This window comes from Clupea harengus, chromosome 17 (genome assembly GCF_900700415.2).
Source record: "Clupea harengus chromosome 17, Ch_v2.0.2, whole genome shotgun sequence".
Lineage (NCBI taxonomy): Eukaryota > Metazoa > Chordata > Actinopteri > Clupeiformes > Clupeidae > Clupea > Clupea harengus.
The window spans coordinates 25185534-25201534 of NC_045168.1; the positions used below are offsets into that span (position 1 = coordinate 25185534).

At 39.3% G+C, this 16001-nt stretch overlaps 2 protein-coding genes across 4 annotated transcripts in view; one reads left to right on the forward strand and one right to left on the reverse strand.

Moving 5' to 3' along the window:
• The window catches only part of cul2 (cullin 2), a 30395-nt gene extending 19723 nt beyond the window's left edge, over positions 1-10672 (reverse strand). Inside the window, exons 1-4 of one of the 2 annotated variants that reach the window (XM_031584486.2) lie at positions 10376-10672; positions 2423-2561; positions 2127-2229; positions 1918-2012 (exon numbers count right to left, since the gene is read on the reverse strand). In XM_031584486.2, coding sequence (XP_031440346.1) covers positions 1918-2012; positions 2127-2229; positions 2423-2541 — 317 coding nt within the window. In that variant the 5' untranslated portion in view covers positions 2542-2561; positions 10376-10672. Of the gene's footprint in view, positions 1-1917; positions 2013-2126; positions 2230-2422; positions 2562-3567; positions 4030-10375 lie in introns of those variants that run through there. The other variant, XM_031584485.2, reaches the window with a different exon arrangement.
• LOC105896312 (cAMP-responsive element modulator) lies at positions 9837-15719 on the forward strand. 2 transcript variants are annotated; one of them, XM_031584488.1, is made up of 3 exons: positions 9837-10177; positions 11866-12022; positions 14471-15719. In XM_031584488.1, the coding sequence occupies exons 1-3, from the start codon at positions 10063-10065 to the stop codon at positions 14613-14615; spliced, it is 417 nt and encodes a 138-aa protein (XP_031440348.1). In that variant the 5' UTR covers positions 9837-10062; the 3' UTR covers positions 14616-15719. The 2 variants fall into 2 exon arrangements, with proteins under 2 accessions (XP_031440348.1, XP_031440347.1); XM_031584487.1 differs by lacking the exon at positions 14471-15719 and adding an exon at positions 13998-14295.
• The last annotated feature ends 282 nt before the right edge of the window (positions 15720-16001 follow it).

The following is a 16001-nucleotide window of genomic DNA, read 5'->3' on the forward strand; positions in this document are numbered from 1 at the left end:
TCAATAGTCAACGCCCCCTATTGTTTAAGCACACTGGTACAGTGTTTAGCTTTAATGCCTGTCAAGCTGATGCCCCAGGTTCGATTATTGGTCAAAACAATGGGAATCATTTAATGAATTGATTATGGTCCCTAACTTTTAATCAATTTACAATGTCACAAAGTCAATGACTAAACTTACAGCCTACAATGACTAAGCCTGTATGTGTGGTTTTTTTTTAGGGGGTCGGTGGCATTGAGATTCATGGTGCAATTAGGCTGATAAGAGTTCACCCTTTGGAGCTGAAGACGTTCTGCTTTTTGCATTACATCTGTGTTCTCAGATCAAACTGAGTCTTTTAATCAAACCATAAATCACTGCAATCCTAATTTTATAAATATAACCATTCATCATCCTTTCAGCCTTCAATTGCATAACAAAGATATAAAAGCAATTCATGTAATTTAGCTTGTGTACCCAAGGGAAATTGGTCTTTAGTTTGTTTGTTTGTTTCAATAGTTAGTCCTTTTGAACTATTCACATATAGTACCCGTGCCCAGATCACTGATGTCTTTAATCTTCAGCCAAATTTCCAACCAAACAAGAATGCACCTGTTCATTTCAGTACATGTTAGGATCCTTCAAGAATGCACCTGTTAATTGCAGTACATGTTAGGATCCTTCAAGAATGCACCTGTTAATTTCAGTACATGTTAGGATCCTTCAAGAATGCACCTGTTAATTTCAGTACATGTTAGGATCCTTCAAGGATGCACCTGTTAATTTCAGTACATGTTAGGATCTTTCTACTTTTCTTGTAGCTCTATTATGTATGCATGCAAAGTCATCTCACGCTTACCGTAATTTCCGGACTATAAGCCGCTACTTTTTTCCCATTCTTTGAACCTCGCGGCTTAAACAATGACGCGGCTATTTTATGGATTATGATACCTGTGACTATACGGTGGCTTTGTGTTTACGGTGGCTTTGTGGAGCTAGGATGCTAGCATGGATGCAGCATGGATGGATTAGCTCCAGGCGATTTCTCAGTATCTCTCAATAACTTAACTAATGTCAAAATAACCACAGTCTACCGGCGTAGACAGAACACAACTCAAAACACTTTAGAAAATAAAAGTGTAATACAATACAAATCCAGTCTTTTCAAGTTCTTTAGCTCACTGGTTTCAAACTAGCGTCTTTCTTCTATCTATCTGTCTTCAATCTAACGTTCTAGCTTCTGATTGACTCTTGCAACTGTGCTCTCTTAAAGCAACAGTACACTTATCGTAACTGGCAAAACAAATAATATGGATCACTATTGTATTACTTTTGATATTCATTTTAGCCTGTGTAAAGTTAATTTGTTTCAATGTACCGGTAGGCACCTGCGGCTTATAGACATGTGCGGCTTATGTATGTTAAAAATAATTATTTTTGAAAAATTCAGTGGGTGAGGTTTATATCCAGGTGCGCTTAATAGTCCGGAAATTACAGTACCTAAAACATTGTCTGCATATGTAATATAATTTTTCAAAAATGAAAACCACTAGTTTGGCAACCTAAATGTTGGTTTTCTGAGAGGTTGAGGTTTTCTATCTTTTTTGAAAAGTTGCATTTTTATTGTTCAGTAACCACCTCCAACACTTGACAACTGACCACTATCACAATTGAATGTACCTTACAATTCTCCCCACAGGAGATTAATAAAGAACAACCCAGGACACTCAGTCTCTTGATATCCACCCTTGAGTTTTCAAACAAACAACTGAACAACTACTATTTAACACAATTCTGTCGATATAAGTTTTGGACCCAGACGATAATATTCAGAAGTTTATCCTCACAAGATCACACAACACCTCCCAGAGACTGCAATGCTTTTGTTGTCCTACTATCAATTCAATGTCTGCAAGACGTGACAGAATGGGTGGTTACCTGTACAAGCAATCCATGTAATCTGCCCCCTTGCTGTATTCTTCCCAGTATCTGTGATACATCACAAGAAGCTTTTCCTCCGACTCCAGTACTTTCTGAGAGAGAAAAAGAGTTGTCAGTCCAGTGGGCAAGCTAGGTCAGGTGGAGTTGCTGATTCAAATGGTTCAACAATGTGCTGTGGACCAGTGGCCCATGCGGAGTGGCCTTACCTTGTACAACTGTCGAACATGATTCTCCAGGAATACTTTAGTCTCCGTATACAATCGCTCACCCAGAGGTTCGGGGTAAGCGACACATAACGCATAAATGTCACTGTGCAATGTGTTAAGAATACAATTTTGACAGGAAACAGACGTGGCTACAAACCTTTTGCGGTCACGACTAACTATTAACATAGTCACAACTACAACCACAGACACATAAGACTTTGAATCCAACCAATATCCATACTTTCATTTAAACTGGAAGAAACAATCAAATGGTTTTCTGTTCAAGGTAAGGATACGAAAATCGATCGTTCCAGGTTGCTCTTTCCACATAGTCAAGCATTACTACTGCTTTGATTGTCGTCAGGAGCTTGTTCCATGTCTCGTCAAAATCCACCACCCGCGGTTTTAAGGACATTCTGTGGTTTCTTGTACAACCTGGATAAAGTTAAACAACAACATTGGTTTGTATATGTATACAATTATGCTCAATACATTTGAAACAACAATAACCAGAGTAGTACAACCAAGTCACTTTCACAGACACAAAGAGACATTAATACAAATTCCTGTAAATATTTCTCTGCCCTCCAAGAGAGTATAACTTTGCAGACTTAGATGACAACTTACCTGGCTAGATAGCTAAATATGTCTCTATCTTCTGGGTGAGGGGGAGTGTTCATTTCGTGTAATTGTGAATAAACGAATAAGTGAAATTTCACGATAAGAAAGTGACCCTATAAAAATGCCTTAAGGGATGTCAACAATCGGTAATGGCAGCTAACATACATGGCGAGCTAACATTACTTTGGTCGGACACATCGTAGATCCTGCTTGCAATGATTTACTTGTTGGTAGGACACAAGGACATTCTATCGCCACTCTTTCAATTTCAATGTAAACGGTAAACTATTTCACAAGTTCGCGGTCGCGAAGTCATACTTACCCAGCTAGCTACGTTAGCTGGCAAACTGGCTAGACTGCTGTCTAATGATGTTGGCTAACTAACGTTAGCTTTTGCACTAGGCCTAGCAGGCTAGGTACGTTAGGATAGCTATTTCAATACTCTCGTCATTCAAGATACTCTTAATTGCATTTCCAGTCACTATGAAAAGGCTCAAAATAGCGAAGCATATCAAACGAATACGTTTTGACTGTTACCGATATGTTCAATATTTGCTGGTAGTTAAGTATCATAGTTCGCGAGCTAGCTTTGTTGTAATTGAAACGGGGACTGCTACTGATAAATACAAGGCTAGCTAGCGAACGGGTTAGCTACTGCCATTGCCTCCCGTTTGAGTTGAGCGAGTGAGCAGTGAGTTAGCAAGCACGTCAGCTCATAGATTTCTTTCCTGTGATTTGCACAAACCCATGATACACAACCTCATTTATTTGTCAAAGTACTGTAAACAATTAGAGGTAAGAAGACTGATAGGGCGATTACCTCCAACCAATGTCACGATGTTGGAATAAAACTTAAGGTCCTCTACTGTCAGGAGCTTGATCTCTTTCACTTACACCTCTTCCATTACCTTACTTCATGGATGTTACCATTGTATCAGCTGGAGGCGATTTAAGACTTACATAAATTATAAATATTCAGTATAATCACGTAATTTCTAAGATTTCGTGTTGCAAGAAGTCATTACTTTAAAAAAAATACGATACAATGGCATGGTTCGTCTAAAATATGTTGACTTCATGGTAAATATACATAGTACTTTTTACTGTGCCCCCAGTTTTGATGGTACTGTCTGAAACTACGGATGGTGAGAAGGAACAAGAAGTGTCACAAGACATGTATGGTTTGCGTACTGACAGAGTATGTTTGCGACAGGCGTCGTCTTAAATCTAGGAGCCTACATGACAGAACAGAACAGGCACATTTAGCGTAGTAAGTCCTAAATCTCACAAATGTCGTTGTTCAGTGGTAAACACTACCACAGACACACACTGGTTGTTCATGAAACGGTGTTAATTATTGAATACATGTCAATGATCACAAGGCGTGTTTTGGACTAGGCTACTTTACCACCACCCTTTTAACTTAATTTTCACTTGAAGATTAGCCTGACTTCTGCCACTTACACTCTTAGCATACCCTATGTCATCAATATCTGTGGGGACCTTCGTCATGTGGGGAAAGTGTTTTCAAACTCGACTTCACTTGCCTCTTTCAACATAAGAGAAAGGCATGCTGTCAGACAATACAAACACTTATAATTAACCAAACAGCTATGTAGTTATGGTAAGATATAGAAATAATTGCAAAATATAATTTGGTTTCAAAAAGCCTCCCCATGTGTCCCCAATTTGTGATATTTAATTTATAACTTTTTTTTTGCCATAAAGCCAATTAAAGTATCTACTGTAGTGTCAAGCCTACTCAAGATAGAGGAAAGAAAACATAATGCAGTCATGTCAAATAAAAAAAAAATTGCTCAATAATATCTGTCTCTGATAGTTTTACCTTCAATGGGCCAAACCTTTCAATTGTATTTTATTTTCATGAAACATTTTCAAACAAATTCATGTCAAGAATTTTGGCCTAAAATCAAAATTCTTGACATTAATGTATTGGAATTGGGGATTTTTCCCCCCCATTTAAACCACTTCTTTCTCCCACAGCGCTCCCACTAGACCCGTCTTTGAAAAAAAGAAAACAGCCCTAGAATTACATCCTACAATCGCTATGGACCTCCTGGATCCTGGCCTGGCTTGACTGCTGAAAGGACACATCTTCATTCCAAGCCCCATTGTTTGGCTCCTCTTCACAGACAGCTGGCTACTGTTTTCATTTTGTATATTATCTATTTGTCCAGAATATGCATTACCATTGGTGTCAGTCTGATGATTTTCAATAACATATGTGCTGTGAATGATCCAGATCTATTCTATCTCACAGGCTGTGCAAGTAGGGTGCATCTAAACATAGACATATAAACGTATACGGTATATGTCTATACATCTAAATGTTATTCTGTCATAATGAGCACAGATAATCCCCTGTCAGGGGTCATACATGAACCACAGTTAAAGTTCGATGGTCCAGTCACCGCTAGATGTCCCCAATAGCAATTTAATAAAACAGCCACTTTTATTCAGATTCATTTTCATCAGAGACGTTATCGAGGAGCCTATAGAGACTTTTGATTCTCTGTTAATATCGGGAAATCACACAGGTTTCAGGTTATTCTGTGTATTCCAAGTTTCCCTAAAAGTACAAAACTGTTTTATGTAAAAACGGTTCACTTTATACTTTTTAGAATTCCTGTTTCAGATGAATATCTATGAATCAGATCAGATGAATGTTCCAAGGCAGTTGGCCCTTGTTTATTCTTTATCCAATCAAAAGGAAAAAATCTGCCTAAATCCTCACGCGCCTTGTAACATTTTGAAATTACTGGCTAACGTTCCTGTAAATCTTTTTAGCAAGCTAGCTACCTAGACTCTCAGTTTTAAGCACCATCTGACTATCTTTGGTGAGTAGCAAGTTTAATTTGCACTTGATAGCCATAAAACTTCGTTTCCCACTAATTCTGTCATTGTCACTGCCAGCTCATGGAAAAAGGCATCAGAGCTGACGCGAACACTATCACGTAAGTAACCTCAGTAGGAACGTGGATAAACAGTGACGATTAGCAGAGCGAAATGACACGTATCTCCTAGCTAAGATACTTCACAGAGTTTGTTTCACCAACTTTGACAGTGGAATTGATAAGTGATTGAAGAATATAAGTAAACCCCAAATAAGTAATAAGATAATCAAAATGATACCACCCGTCATAGCATAAAATGAACTTCTATCCCTAACCTGTTAATTTATATAAATTAGCTAGCTAGCTGCTTCCATAGCAAAAGGTAAGTGTCCAGCTACTTTATTCAGTCACGAGGCTTTGGCACCTAAACATGTTCAAATTAAGATTAGGATCGTTAGCCAAGGCAGTAGCTAAATAGGATTTAGCTTTGTACCCATCACATCAAACATCAATCATCTCTTCAAAGCTTGTCTTTAACTATAATTTTGTTTATTATTATTAGCCCGATTGGTATTCACTGTCATCAATGTTTTATATTTATGACTATTTAGTGTTATCTTTTGTAATTGTTTAGAGGGTACATTCATACAAGTCGCTTTATAAAAGTGCCTGCTAAAACATTTAGTCACGTCATAATAAAACATCACTAATGCATACTCACAATTTGGCTTGCCTATTCAAGTCGTCAAATGTATTTATAAAGCACATTTAAAAACAACTCACGTTGACCAAAGTGCTGTACAAATAGATCACAATCAAATAGAAAACAGACACAAAACACTCAACTAAGCATCTATATACACATTAAGCAAGTATACAAATTATCAACTCAGATCAGGAGGATCCAAATGCTAGAGAATAAAAGTGGGTTTTGAGCCTGGACTTGAAGGAGTCAATAGAGGGGGCTGATCTGATAGAGAGGGGGATGCTGTTCCACAGTCGGGGCTGCAACAGTGAAAGCGCAGTCACCCCTGGATTTAAGCTTTGGTTGGGGGACTGCCAGGAGCCCTAAGTTAGACGACCTGAGGTGCCTGGCGGTGGAATAAGGGGTTAAGAGGTCTGTGATATAGGAAGGGGCCTGCCCATTTAGGGCTTTAAAAACAAACAGGAGCACCTTGAAATCAATCCTGAGCCGCCCTGGAAGCCAGTGCAGAGAGGCCAGGATATTGCTTATATGGTCTCTTTTCCTGGGTAGCGGTCAGGAGCCTGGCAGAGCCGTTCTGGACTAGTTGTAGGCGGGACAGGGATGAGTGGCTAATTCCAGTATACAAGGAGTTGCAGTAGTCTAGCCGGGAGGATATGAAGGCGTGGATGACCTTCTCAAGATCTTTGGGTGACAGGAAAAACTTGATTTTGGCAATGATGTGAAGTTAAAAGAAGCTGGCTTTAACTACTGCATTGACCTGTTTGTCAAATTTAAAGGCCGAATCGAATATCACACCAAGGTTTTTGACTTGGGGCTTGACCAGAGTAGACAGATTGCCTAGACTGCTGGTGGTCAGTTTGATGGAGTCAGGGGGGCCGAATAATAGAACTTCAGTCTTCATAGTCTTCAGCCTATTCCAAACCCTTCATATAAAATAATAATGTTCATGTTGCAAACATTACTCCTCTTCCAGTTCATAAGGTTACCAGACAAATAGCTGCATGTATGAAAATGGAATTCCAGTTTTGTTACTGGCCTAGCCTGAAACTGGGTTGATTGTTACAACTCGGCCAACAACGCTAAAGTGCCAGTGTTCTTGTATTGCACAGTAATACATTAGTAGGGTATGGCACATAACATTACTATCTTTTGTTAATAGTAGATATACGAATACCATGGAAGAGGCTTCTCTGAAGAAATCAACTGGCTCCAAAGGCTCCTCTCTTCATCCTCAGGTAAAGGTGTAGGCATTCAGCATGGAATGAATGACCCATTTTTAGTAGATGCAGCTGTTATTTAATTATCTTCAAATCATTAAATTAATTTTGTGGCAGGGGTGGTAATCATGGGTTAGATGTATATGAACAACAGAAAAAAAGGAACCTATAGTATATTGCCATTTATGTGACAATCACCTTAAAGAGTACAGCTCAGGAAATAGTAAGCCTACACTGCACACTGTTCAGAAGTGAAACATGATGTGAGTCATTTGATGTTGTATTGAGGGTTCTTATTTCTAGGGGTCTGCATGTAGCAGTAGGGGAGGAAGGGAGTCACAGGCTGCAACAATGGTCAAATTACCCAATGGCCAGCTGATGCAGGTACAAAGAGTTATTCAGACAGCGCAATCAACTGTCATCCAGTCCCCACAGGTGCAGAGACCTCAGGTAAAGTTCTCAACACAAGAATACAAGATGTGTAATGGCTAAATGTAATGTACTTCAGAAAGGATTAAGACATATACTTACAACAATTCTAGTTACAACACTAGTACCATTATTATTATAATTATCATCATAATGATGACACTGAAGTGGAAATGACTACATGATTACAAACATGACTTCAATGACTAAAAACAGGGTAAAGAAGGAACCCAATTCAGACACCTTGAAGGAAATCTCTACAATCCTTTTTCTTCAGAACTTAGTAGAGATGTACAATATCTGCTGGAGGAATGGGACCAGCCAGTCAGTAGTAATAATTAAGAACTTGTGCACTAGTGTGTGTTTGTATATCTATTATATGTATTGTGTCCTTCATTAGTCTCTCCCCTGGCCCAGGTACATTTCTCTAATGTCAGGTTGTTTTTACACCAACTATGGCTGACTAGTATTGGCCAGAGTATAGGTCCATAACAGATGTTGCTCGGTTTTCCCTTGTTGAAGGTTGAAGATGCAGAACGTGGAGCGGATGTCCCAGCTTCTAATAAAAGAAGAGAAAACATTTCCCGTAGAGCTCCATACAGGTGTATAAAAAGCAGAGCGTGACAAAACCTATACTTGAAAGCAAACTGCCTAGCCTTAGCATACATACCAAATATATGACTAGCTAATTGATATTTTCACCTGTCCCTCAGAAAAATCAACAACTTTGTATCAGAAATCCCCACAGTGCAGAAAATTGAAGACAAGGCAGAAGACGGTGATAATTCTAATGTACCAGCAATCCCTATGCAGACATCTATCTTTCAGACCAGCTCTGGCCAATACAGTAAGGCTCATAAAAGGCTGATTTCCCAGTATTTGCTAAATGGGTGAAAAAGAGGCTATTTCATGTTATAACAGTATAAACTATATATAAACAGAATGTGCCATTTTAACATTTTTGTAAATTGAATAATTACAAATATACGAGTGTCCTTTTTCTCTGAAATCTCTTCAGAAGTACATGCAAACACACAGTTTTACTTTTTCCAATGTAAACTGTAGATCTTGTAACATTCCATCTAAAATAGAAGAGTATCTAGAACTATATTAACTGTTTTGTCTGTCCAGTTGTATTCACCCAAAGCGGTTTTGTCTGTGTAGTTGCTTTCACCCAGGGAGGTGCCATCCAACTCACAAATGCTGCAGGGGAGGGACTGCAGGGGCTGCAGACTCTGACCGTGCCCACCTCAGGAGCACCCCAGTCTGGGCCACCCATGGTACCATATGGCTCACAGTCAGGTGATGGGACCCAACAGTACTACATGCCAGGCAACAAGATGATGGTACAAGGTAAACAACCATTATGTCACACTTCACTAAACAAGGATTATTGTATTTAGCGATGGAAATAATCGGTAGATTTTCAGTGGGGCTTATCTCTCCTCACATTATTTAATCATATAATTTCATAAAACAATTGAATTTCCACCAAACATGAGTTAAGTCTCCATTCATAATGAGTTCATACTTAACTAATCATATTTAAATGCTGATCGATTAATTAAAACACCTTTGTAATGAGCATACTTAAATCCTATTGTCCTGCATAAGACAATCAAAAGTGCACGGGGGGGGGGCTGAATTCAACATTTGAACTAAATACCAATACCAAATACCAATTACTAATACATTTCCCTAAATATTAATGATAAAAACCTTTTAAGAAAGATATTACCTTCATATAAGATGTAAGTTAAATTGGGAGAGAAAAAAAATGAACGAAATACACAAGGAATAAATATTAAACCATTTATACTGTATATACTTTTATATACCGTCAACCATGAAAATAATAATATGTGCTCTCATATCTCCAAAAAGAGCATTGGGCAAATGCTGCATTCTAGCAGTGGAGCTGAGAGTGTCTTTTTAAATGAAGTGACAAACTTAAAGAAATCATTTGAGCTCTATACTGTTTCATACATGCTCTGAACCAAAGCAGGGGCTAGGCGATCTGCATGATTTGGTTGACATCATGCTATTGACATCAGGAGGCCAGTGATGTCATAGTGATGTCATAGTGATGTCAATGGCTTTAATTGTAAATGCTACTCATAGCTACTAGTTACGGAGCACCGCATATAGAGAGCAGAGTGAGAGAGCACAGGCTGGAGCTCTATGCGAGGCACATGGCTGTTACAGGGGATGAAACAGAATCAGGTATGTTTGTCTTTTAACATATCTCTTGTTTTCCTACTTTATTTAACATTCAGATCATTGGTTACATACAACACAACCTCGTAGCAAAATAGGTTTTTTAAATGAGCCATCAAGGTGTTTACACTATTTATGAATGTTATTGTCTGTTTCATTGGCAACAATTCAAACATATGCAGAAGGTGGGGATTTCAAACTTACCATGTAAATTAAAACGTAAAGGAGCAGGCTTTGAATCCCATGACCATTTTCGTCAAATAACCATTGAGATTAGGTTGTAAAATGAAGTTGAATGAAGGTATATCCACCGCTAACCATTTTAAGCAATGTGGTTTCTTCCTCTTTTTCACAAGCTAAACTGAACACACAGCTCTTTACAGGTCTATGCAAATCAACAAGTTGAACAGTGCACAGTATTTTCATGGCAAAGTCTTTTGTGCCTTTTCATTTCACGTCCTTTTCCTTTCCTTTCTCTCACTGTCACTCTCTCTCTTTCTCCGCTGTTTTCCTCTCCCTTCTCTGTCACTCTCTCTCTTTCTCCGCTGTTTTCCCTCTCCCCTCTCCCTTCTCTGTCACTCTCTCTCTTTCTCCTGCTGTTTCCCCTCTCCCCTCTCCCCTCTCCCCTCTCCCTTCTCTGTGTGAATGCTTGACTGCTCAGCCCACTCACATCGCTGACTGACGTCATCACATTTCCTGGAATTGGACACCAGCAGGGAAATGTAAATGCTCAACAGCAAATCAGATGTACATTGACGTCAGTGCAGAGTCACACTGTGATTACAGGCAGTTCCTTTCACGCAAGCAAGACGATTGTAGATTAATCATCTGTTAGATAATATCCTGCTTATGTCTCAGTGGAGATTCTGCGTGGCTTCTAAATACACGAAGATAAAGGCAGCACATGTTTGTCATCTGTTATGCTGTCTTTTTCTGCTCTTTGTGTTTCTCCTCACTATTGAAATGAATGAATTCCTCATGCTGTGTGTCTATATTTCGTATAGCTTACATATTTCATTTTAGCCTGCTAGATATCTTTGGCATATTAGATATTCACATCTTGACTGATGCCTTTTGTATTAAATCAAGTAATTTACAACAGAGACTAAGAGAATGATGTTAGGCGTTCAGTACTACAGCACCAGTCATCCTCACATTTGTATAGTTTGGTCTGGGTATATCTGGACTGGTCTACCAGTGAGAGGAGGATCACCACGCTATGCTGGCCCACGTCATTGCTCTCACACTCAGCTATCTGGCTGATGTCAGGACTTGACACCTTGTCTACACTGGTGCTGAAGGTTCACACTGTCTCGTTGGGGCCAGGTCATAACTCCTGGTTGTTAACAGGACATATTTGAATTAGTGCAGCGTTGGTTTCTTGTGTGCAATCCATCTCTGTCTTTGTTTTGGGGGGCTATTGTGAAGAACGCGACATTTGTTCAGATGCTCTCATTTGTGTAGCAGGCTGAAATCATTGTCTTTTCTAGTTTCTAGAACAAAACATGCTTGGATACACAGGTGTGCATAAACAATACCTGAAAGAGAGAAAAAGAGGTTGAATGTGTGACATTCTCTCCCCGGCTCACATTTGAAACTCTGTAAATGTATTTACTTCCATTCTCTCTTGCTCTCAGTCTCCATCTCACACACATACATAACTACTTCTTCATGTTTCTCCTTTCCCATTGCAGCTGCTACTGGTGATATATCAGCATACCAGATTCACAACCCTGCCCCCAGTCTGCCACAGGGAGTAATGATGTCTGGCTCGCCCAACTCCATGCATTGCCCCCAGCAGCACACAGAAGAGGCCACACGCAAAAGGGAGGTGCGTCTTCTGAAGAATAGGTAAGCAGAAGTTTATAGACTTGCCCACGTCATCTCTGCAACGCTTCCTCATCTGTTTCTGTTTCAGAGGTTGTTTCAACACTTTTATGCTTTGCGCCACTTGCTTGCTCCTCACTGAAACAGTAACTAAACAGACGTACCATATAACCAAGTAATCCAGAGTCCAAGAAATCTCTTCAAAGGCTGACGCCAATGCCGCTTACCACACACTGTTTGAATGTAGGCGCGTGTGTTTACAAAGGAAACAGTAGTTTATGGCATGCTCCCACCACCACCACCACGGAGCAAAGATTGAGACATTCATATATTATCTGCCATTTAACTTTCAATACAAAAACAGCTGTTGCATAGCTTTTCTTAAGCATCATTTCTACGTTTGAGCAGATGAAACATTTTCAAATTCACTTCACCAATCAGTTAAACTTGTCACTTATTATTTATTTTATTGGATTCGAGCTCTCGTTTAAAACATTAAAATACGTTTGACCTCTCAGTGGGTGAGTAGTAATAACTAGGCTAGCTGTCCCTACTACTGTATCAAATATGCTAAATGGTAGACCCTGACTATATAATAGAAGTAGCCTCCAAAGTACGCTATAAACTCATCACCCTGACTATATAATAGAAGTATCCTCCAAAGTACGCTATAAACTCATCACCCTGACTATATAATAGAAGTAGCCTCCCAAGTACGCTATAAACTCATCACCCTGACTATATAATAGAAGTAGCCTCCCAACTCATCACCAAATTGGTTAGTTATAGGCTACTACGCTGTAAGACATGTTTTCTCTTTCTTGGTCCATTTCACCCTCGACCTATACCCGCCCCCTTGCTGTAAGTCGTGCCCACCCCACCCCACACTTTGGGAACCACTGATCTGAAAGAAGCCAACCGGTGTCTGGTACCGTTCTCTTTTGTCGTGATTATGTTGGATAGTTGTTGTTGTCCAGCCAGATTCCCTTTAGCTTGCTAGCCTGCCAACTTGATCATTTTCCAGTGTTACTTTACCATGGTATTTATTGCAAAATACGTTTATTTGGTTTACTTATTAGCTTTCCTACCTAAACACACTTACTGAAGTAGAAATATCAATGGGCAGTTTATCTATTTATATTTACAAAGGCCTACAATATCTTTGTTATTTACTATGGTTGTTGTGGTTGTCAGTCATAATTTCCATAATATTGATATAGATTCAACTTTTGATTTAGATTAAATGTAGGCATTTGTACAGAAATGAGATTCCCATCCAATCAGTCCCGAGGTATGAATTGAAACAATTCTGAACCCCTGGAGGTCATACTTCTGGAGCGGGATTATAATCCAATCAGCAGCTTGTATCTCGTAACATTGACGGTGAAGGTTTTTTTATTTTATATTATTTAATTGGCCAACAAATCAGTAATTATCAAAAGCTGTTGTGGAAATGTGGATAAAGACATCTTGCATATACTTCAGTCCAAGACAAATACCTCTGACAAGAAAGAAATGTTGTCTTCCATTGAAAACGTTCTTTGAAACTTTTAAAACACAAATGGCTGAAAAAACCAAACCAGCTTAGCAACTCCATGCTCACCCACCATGCCCTTTTGGCCTCTCTCAGGCTTCTCTTCTTGGTCTCTACCTCCTCAGCCTCCCCCCTCTCTCCTACTGCATGCATGCGTTGGCTGTATATCCGAGCTGTGGTGTGGCCTTTCCCCGGGCTGTCCATGGTGTTGGTCTCTTCTCCTTCTGGTTCTTGCCTTTGCTCCAGCTCATGCGCTCATAATGCATAACCACCGCACCGACTGCATTGAACTGATGTGCAGGCTTGCTTCGTGTTTGATTGTCCTTGTGTCAGAAGGGCTTTGTAGTTTTCTGTGAACTTTTTAAGTTGATGTGGGGGCCCGTCTTATATGTATCTGAGAAAGTATTTGCGTCAAATGCGTTTTCTAGTATGAGCTCTCATTGGGCTGCCTTGTGTGACTTCTAGGGAGGCGGCACGGGAATGCCGCCGGAAGAAGAAGGAGTATGTCAAATGTCTGGAAAACCGGGTGGCTGTCCTTGAAAACCAAAACAAGACTCTCATAGAAGAACTCAAAGCGCTGAAAGACCTATACTGCCACAAAGCCAACTAGCATCGGGTAGTGATGTGAAAAGGGACTTCTAATCCACAATGTTTACAGGATGTTATGTGGAATTTTGGTATAACAATCAACAAACCCAACTGAAAAAAATCCCGTGTGAAATTCAGTCCCCTGCTGGCACATACATACGGGCACAAACACACACAAAAAGGCATTGGTGAACATTGTCCCGAGCTTCTTGTGTCATGAAGACAGATTTGTTTCTGTGCTTGGGCTAGTCATGGCATCTGTGTAGCATAGCCTCCTTAAGTATCAAGAGGTCAGAGGTCATTGGAGTGAGGCACGCTGCTGCCCTTTCTGTTGCTTGTGCTTTGTGCAGGGATGCAGCTAAGGAGTGCAGGCGGAGAAAGAGAGAGTATGTCCGCTGCCTGGAGAACCGGCTCTCTGTGCTGGAGGTGCAGAACAAGAAGCTTCTGGAAGAGCTCCAGTACTTGAAGGACATCTACAGTGTCAAGTCAAGCTAGGACATTCTTCAGGGTCTACTTCCCAGCAACAACCAACAAGTGGAGGGGCAATCACAACGCTGCCTTGACTGCTTTGCCTTTTCTCTCTTTTCAATGTAACTTTCATCTAAAATAGCTGTTTTTCTTTTTCAAATGTCTCAAAGGTTAAACTCTGCCATGTAACACCCTGTGCTTCACTGCCGTTGCAATAGATTCTCCTCTGGCATATTTAGCTATTTGAGAGGCCTCTATGAGGTGCTCTGCACAAATATTTATAACTGTTTAAGCAGTAATGATGTTTTTTTATGAGGGTGTCAAAAGGTTTTGTGCTTTGTGATTTTTTCCCCAATTTTCAAAGGTACGAGCATGTGCATAATACATTGCTTCATGTTTCAACTTTTTGAAAATCACTTTCCATCCCTGAACACAAGTGGAAAAGATAAGCTGTCCATGGAAGAAACATATAAATATATGTGTGTAGTTCTGATCTTTGTTATGCTGTTTTGGGTCAATCAGGCCTTTAATTTAAATGGAGTTTACTTGGATATGATAGAGCTCTTTCCAACCATTTGCCATCATTTATTTGATGCAACAGTGACCTTTGATGTGACCAACATACTACATGTACTTCTACAAGTAATGAATCACCAATAACGGTGGTTTAGTTTGTTTTATGTAATATGCCTTAACTGTATTTTTTGTAATGATTTTAAATCCGTCACAACAGTACAGCTCTCTTTTTGAATACAGATTCAGATATAACAAACCAGCATAGGCAAACTTTAAAGTGTTATTTCATGGGGAGTATCTGAAGATTGACAGTAATTTATTACCATTGTAATGCATAATGTGTGCATTGCAGTGGACCTGTGTGAAAAAGCATAAATATTTAAGTATATATAATATAATAAGCATAAAATGCATTTTCTCCTTTTTTTCTTTTCTTTTTTTGTTAAATGTCTGCCTGTTGATTTTAATACTTTTTTAATTGTTTCTCTTTTAGTTTGATTGGCACTATTCTGTGTGACAGTTTTGCAACAGTGATTGTGACATTCATTACTTTAACTTTGTCAATTGTTGTCCCAAGTTCTAAATTAATAAATAAAAATATCATTAATAAACAGATTTGCACTTCCATGCAGTTATGTAATGTTATCTAACAGTATTTGTTTGGACGATAGTCATTTACCTATATTCATACAGTTTTCCTCTTCTGGATATCAGATAGACAACAAGGTCATATTTCAATGGGACATTAATATAATTATGGTGTTAACAAGCATATATAAACTTTGGAAAGGATTCATGGTTATTTGGTTCCCCTAATGGAGAGTAATGTTACGTACAACACAGAAGGAACTCTGACAGATGACAGTGAGCTCATCCTTCTCTTGAAAAAAAGCATAA

What these genes read in the sequence shown, in the direction of transcription:
- LOC105896312 (XM_031584488.1), top strand. Translation starts at nt 10,063, where the DNA reads ATGCTACTCATAGCTACTAGTTACGGAGCACCGCATATAGAGAGCAGA. An exon ending in AGGGGATGAAACAGAATCAG is followed by an intron (nt 10,178 to 11,865) that starts GTATGTTTGTCT and finishes TTCCCATTGCAG; the next exon opens with CTGCTACTGGTGATATATCA. An exon ending in GTGCGTCTTCTGAAGAATAG is followed by an intron (nt 12,023 to 14,470) that starts GTAAGCAGAAGT and finishes TGCTTTGTGCAG; the next exon opens with GGATGCAGCTAAGGAGTGCA.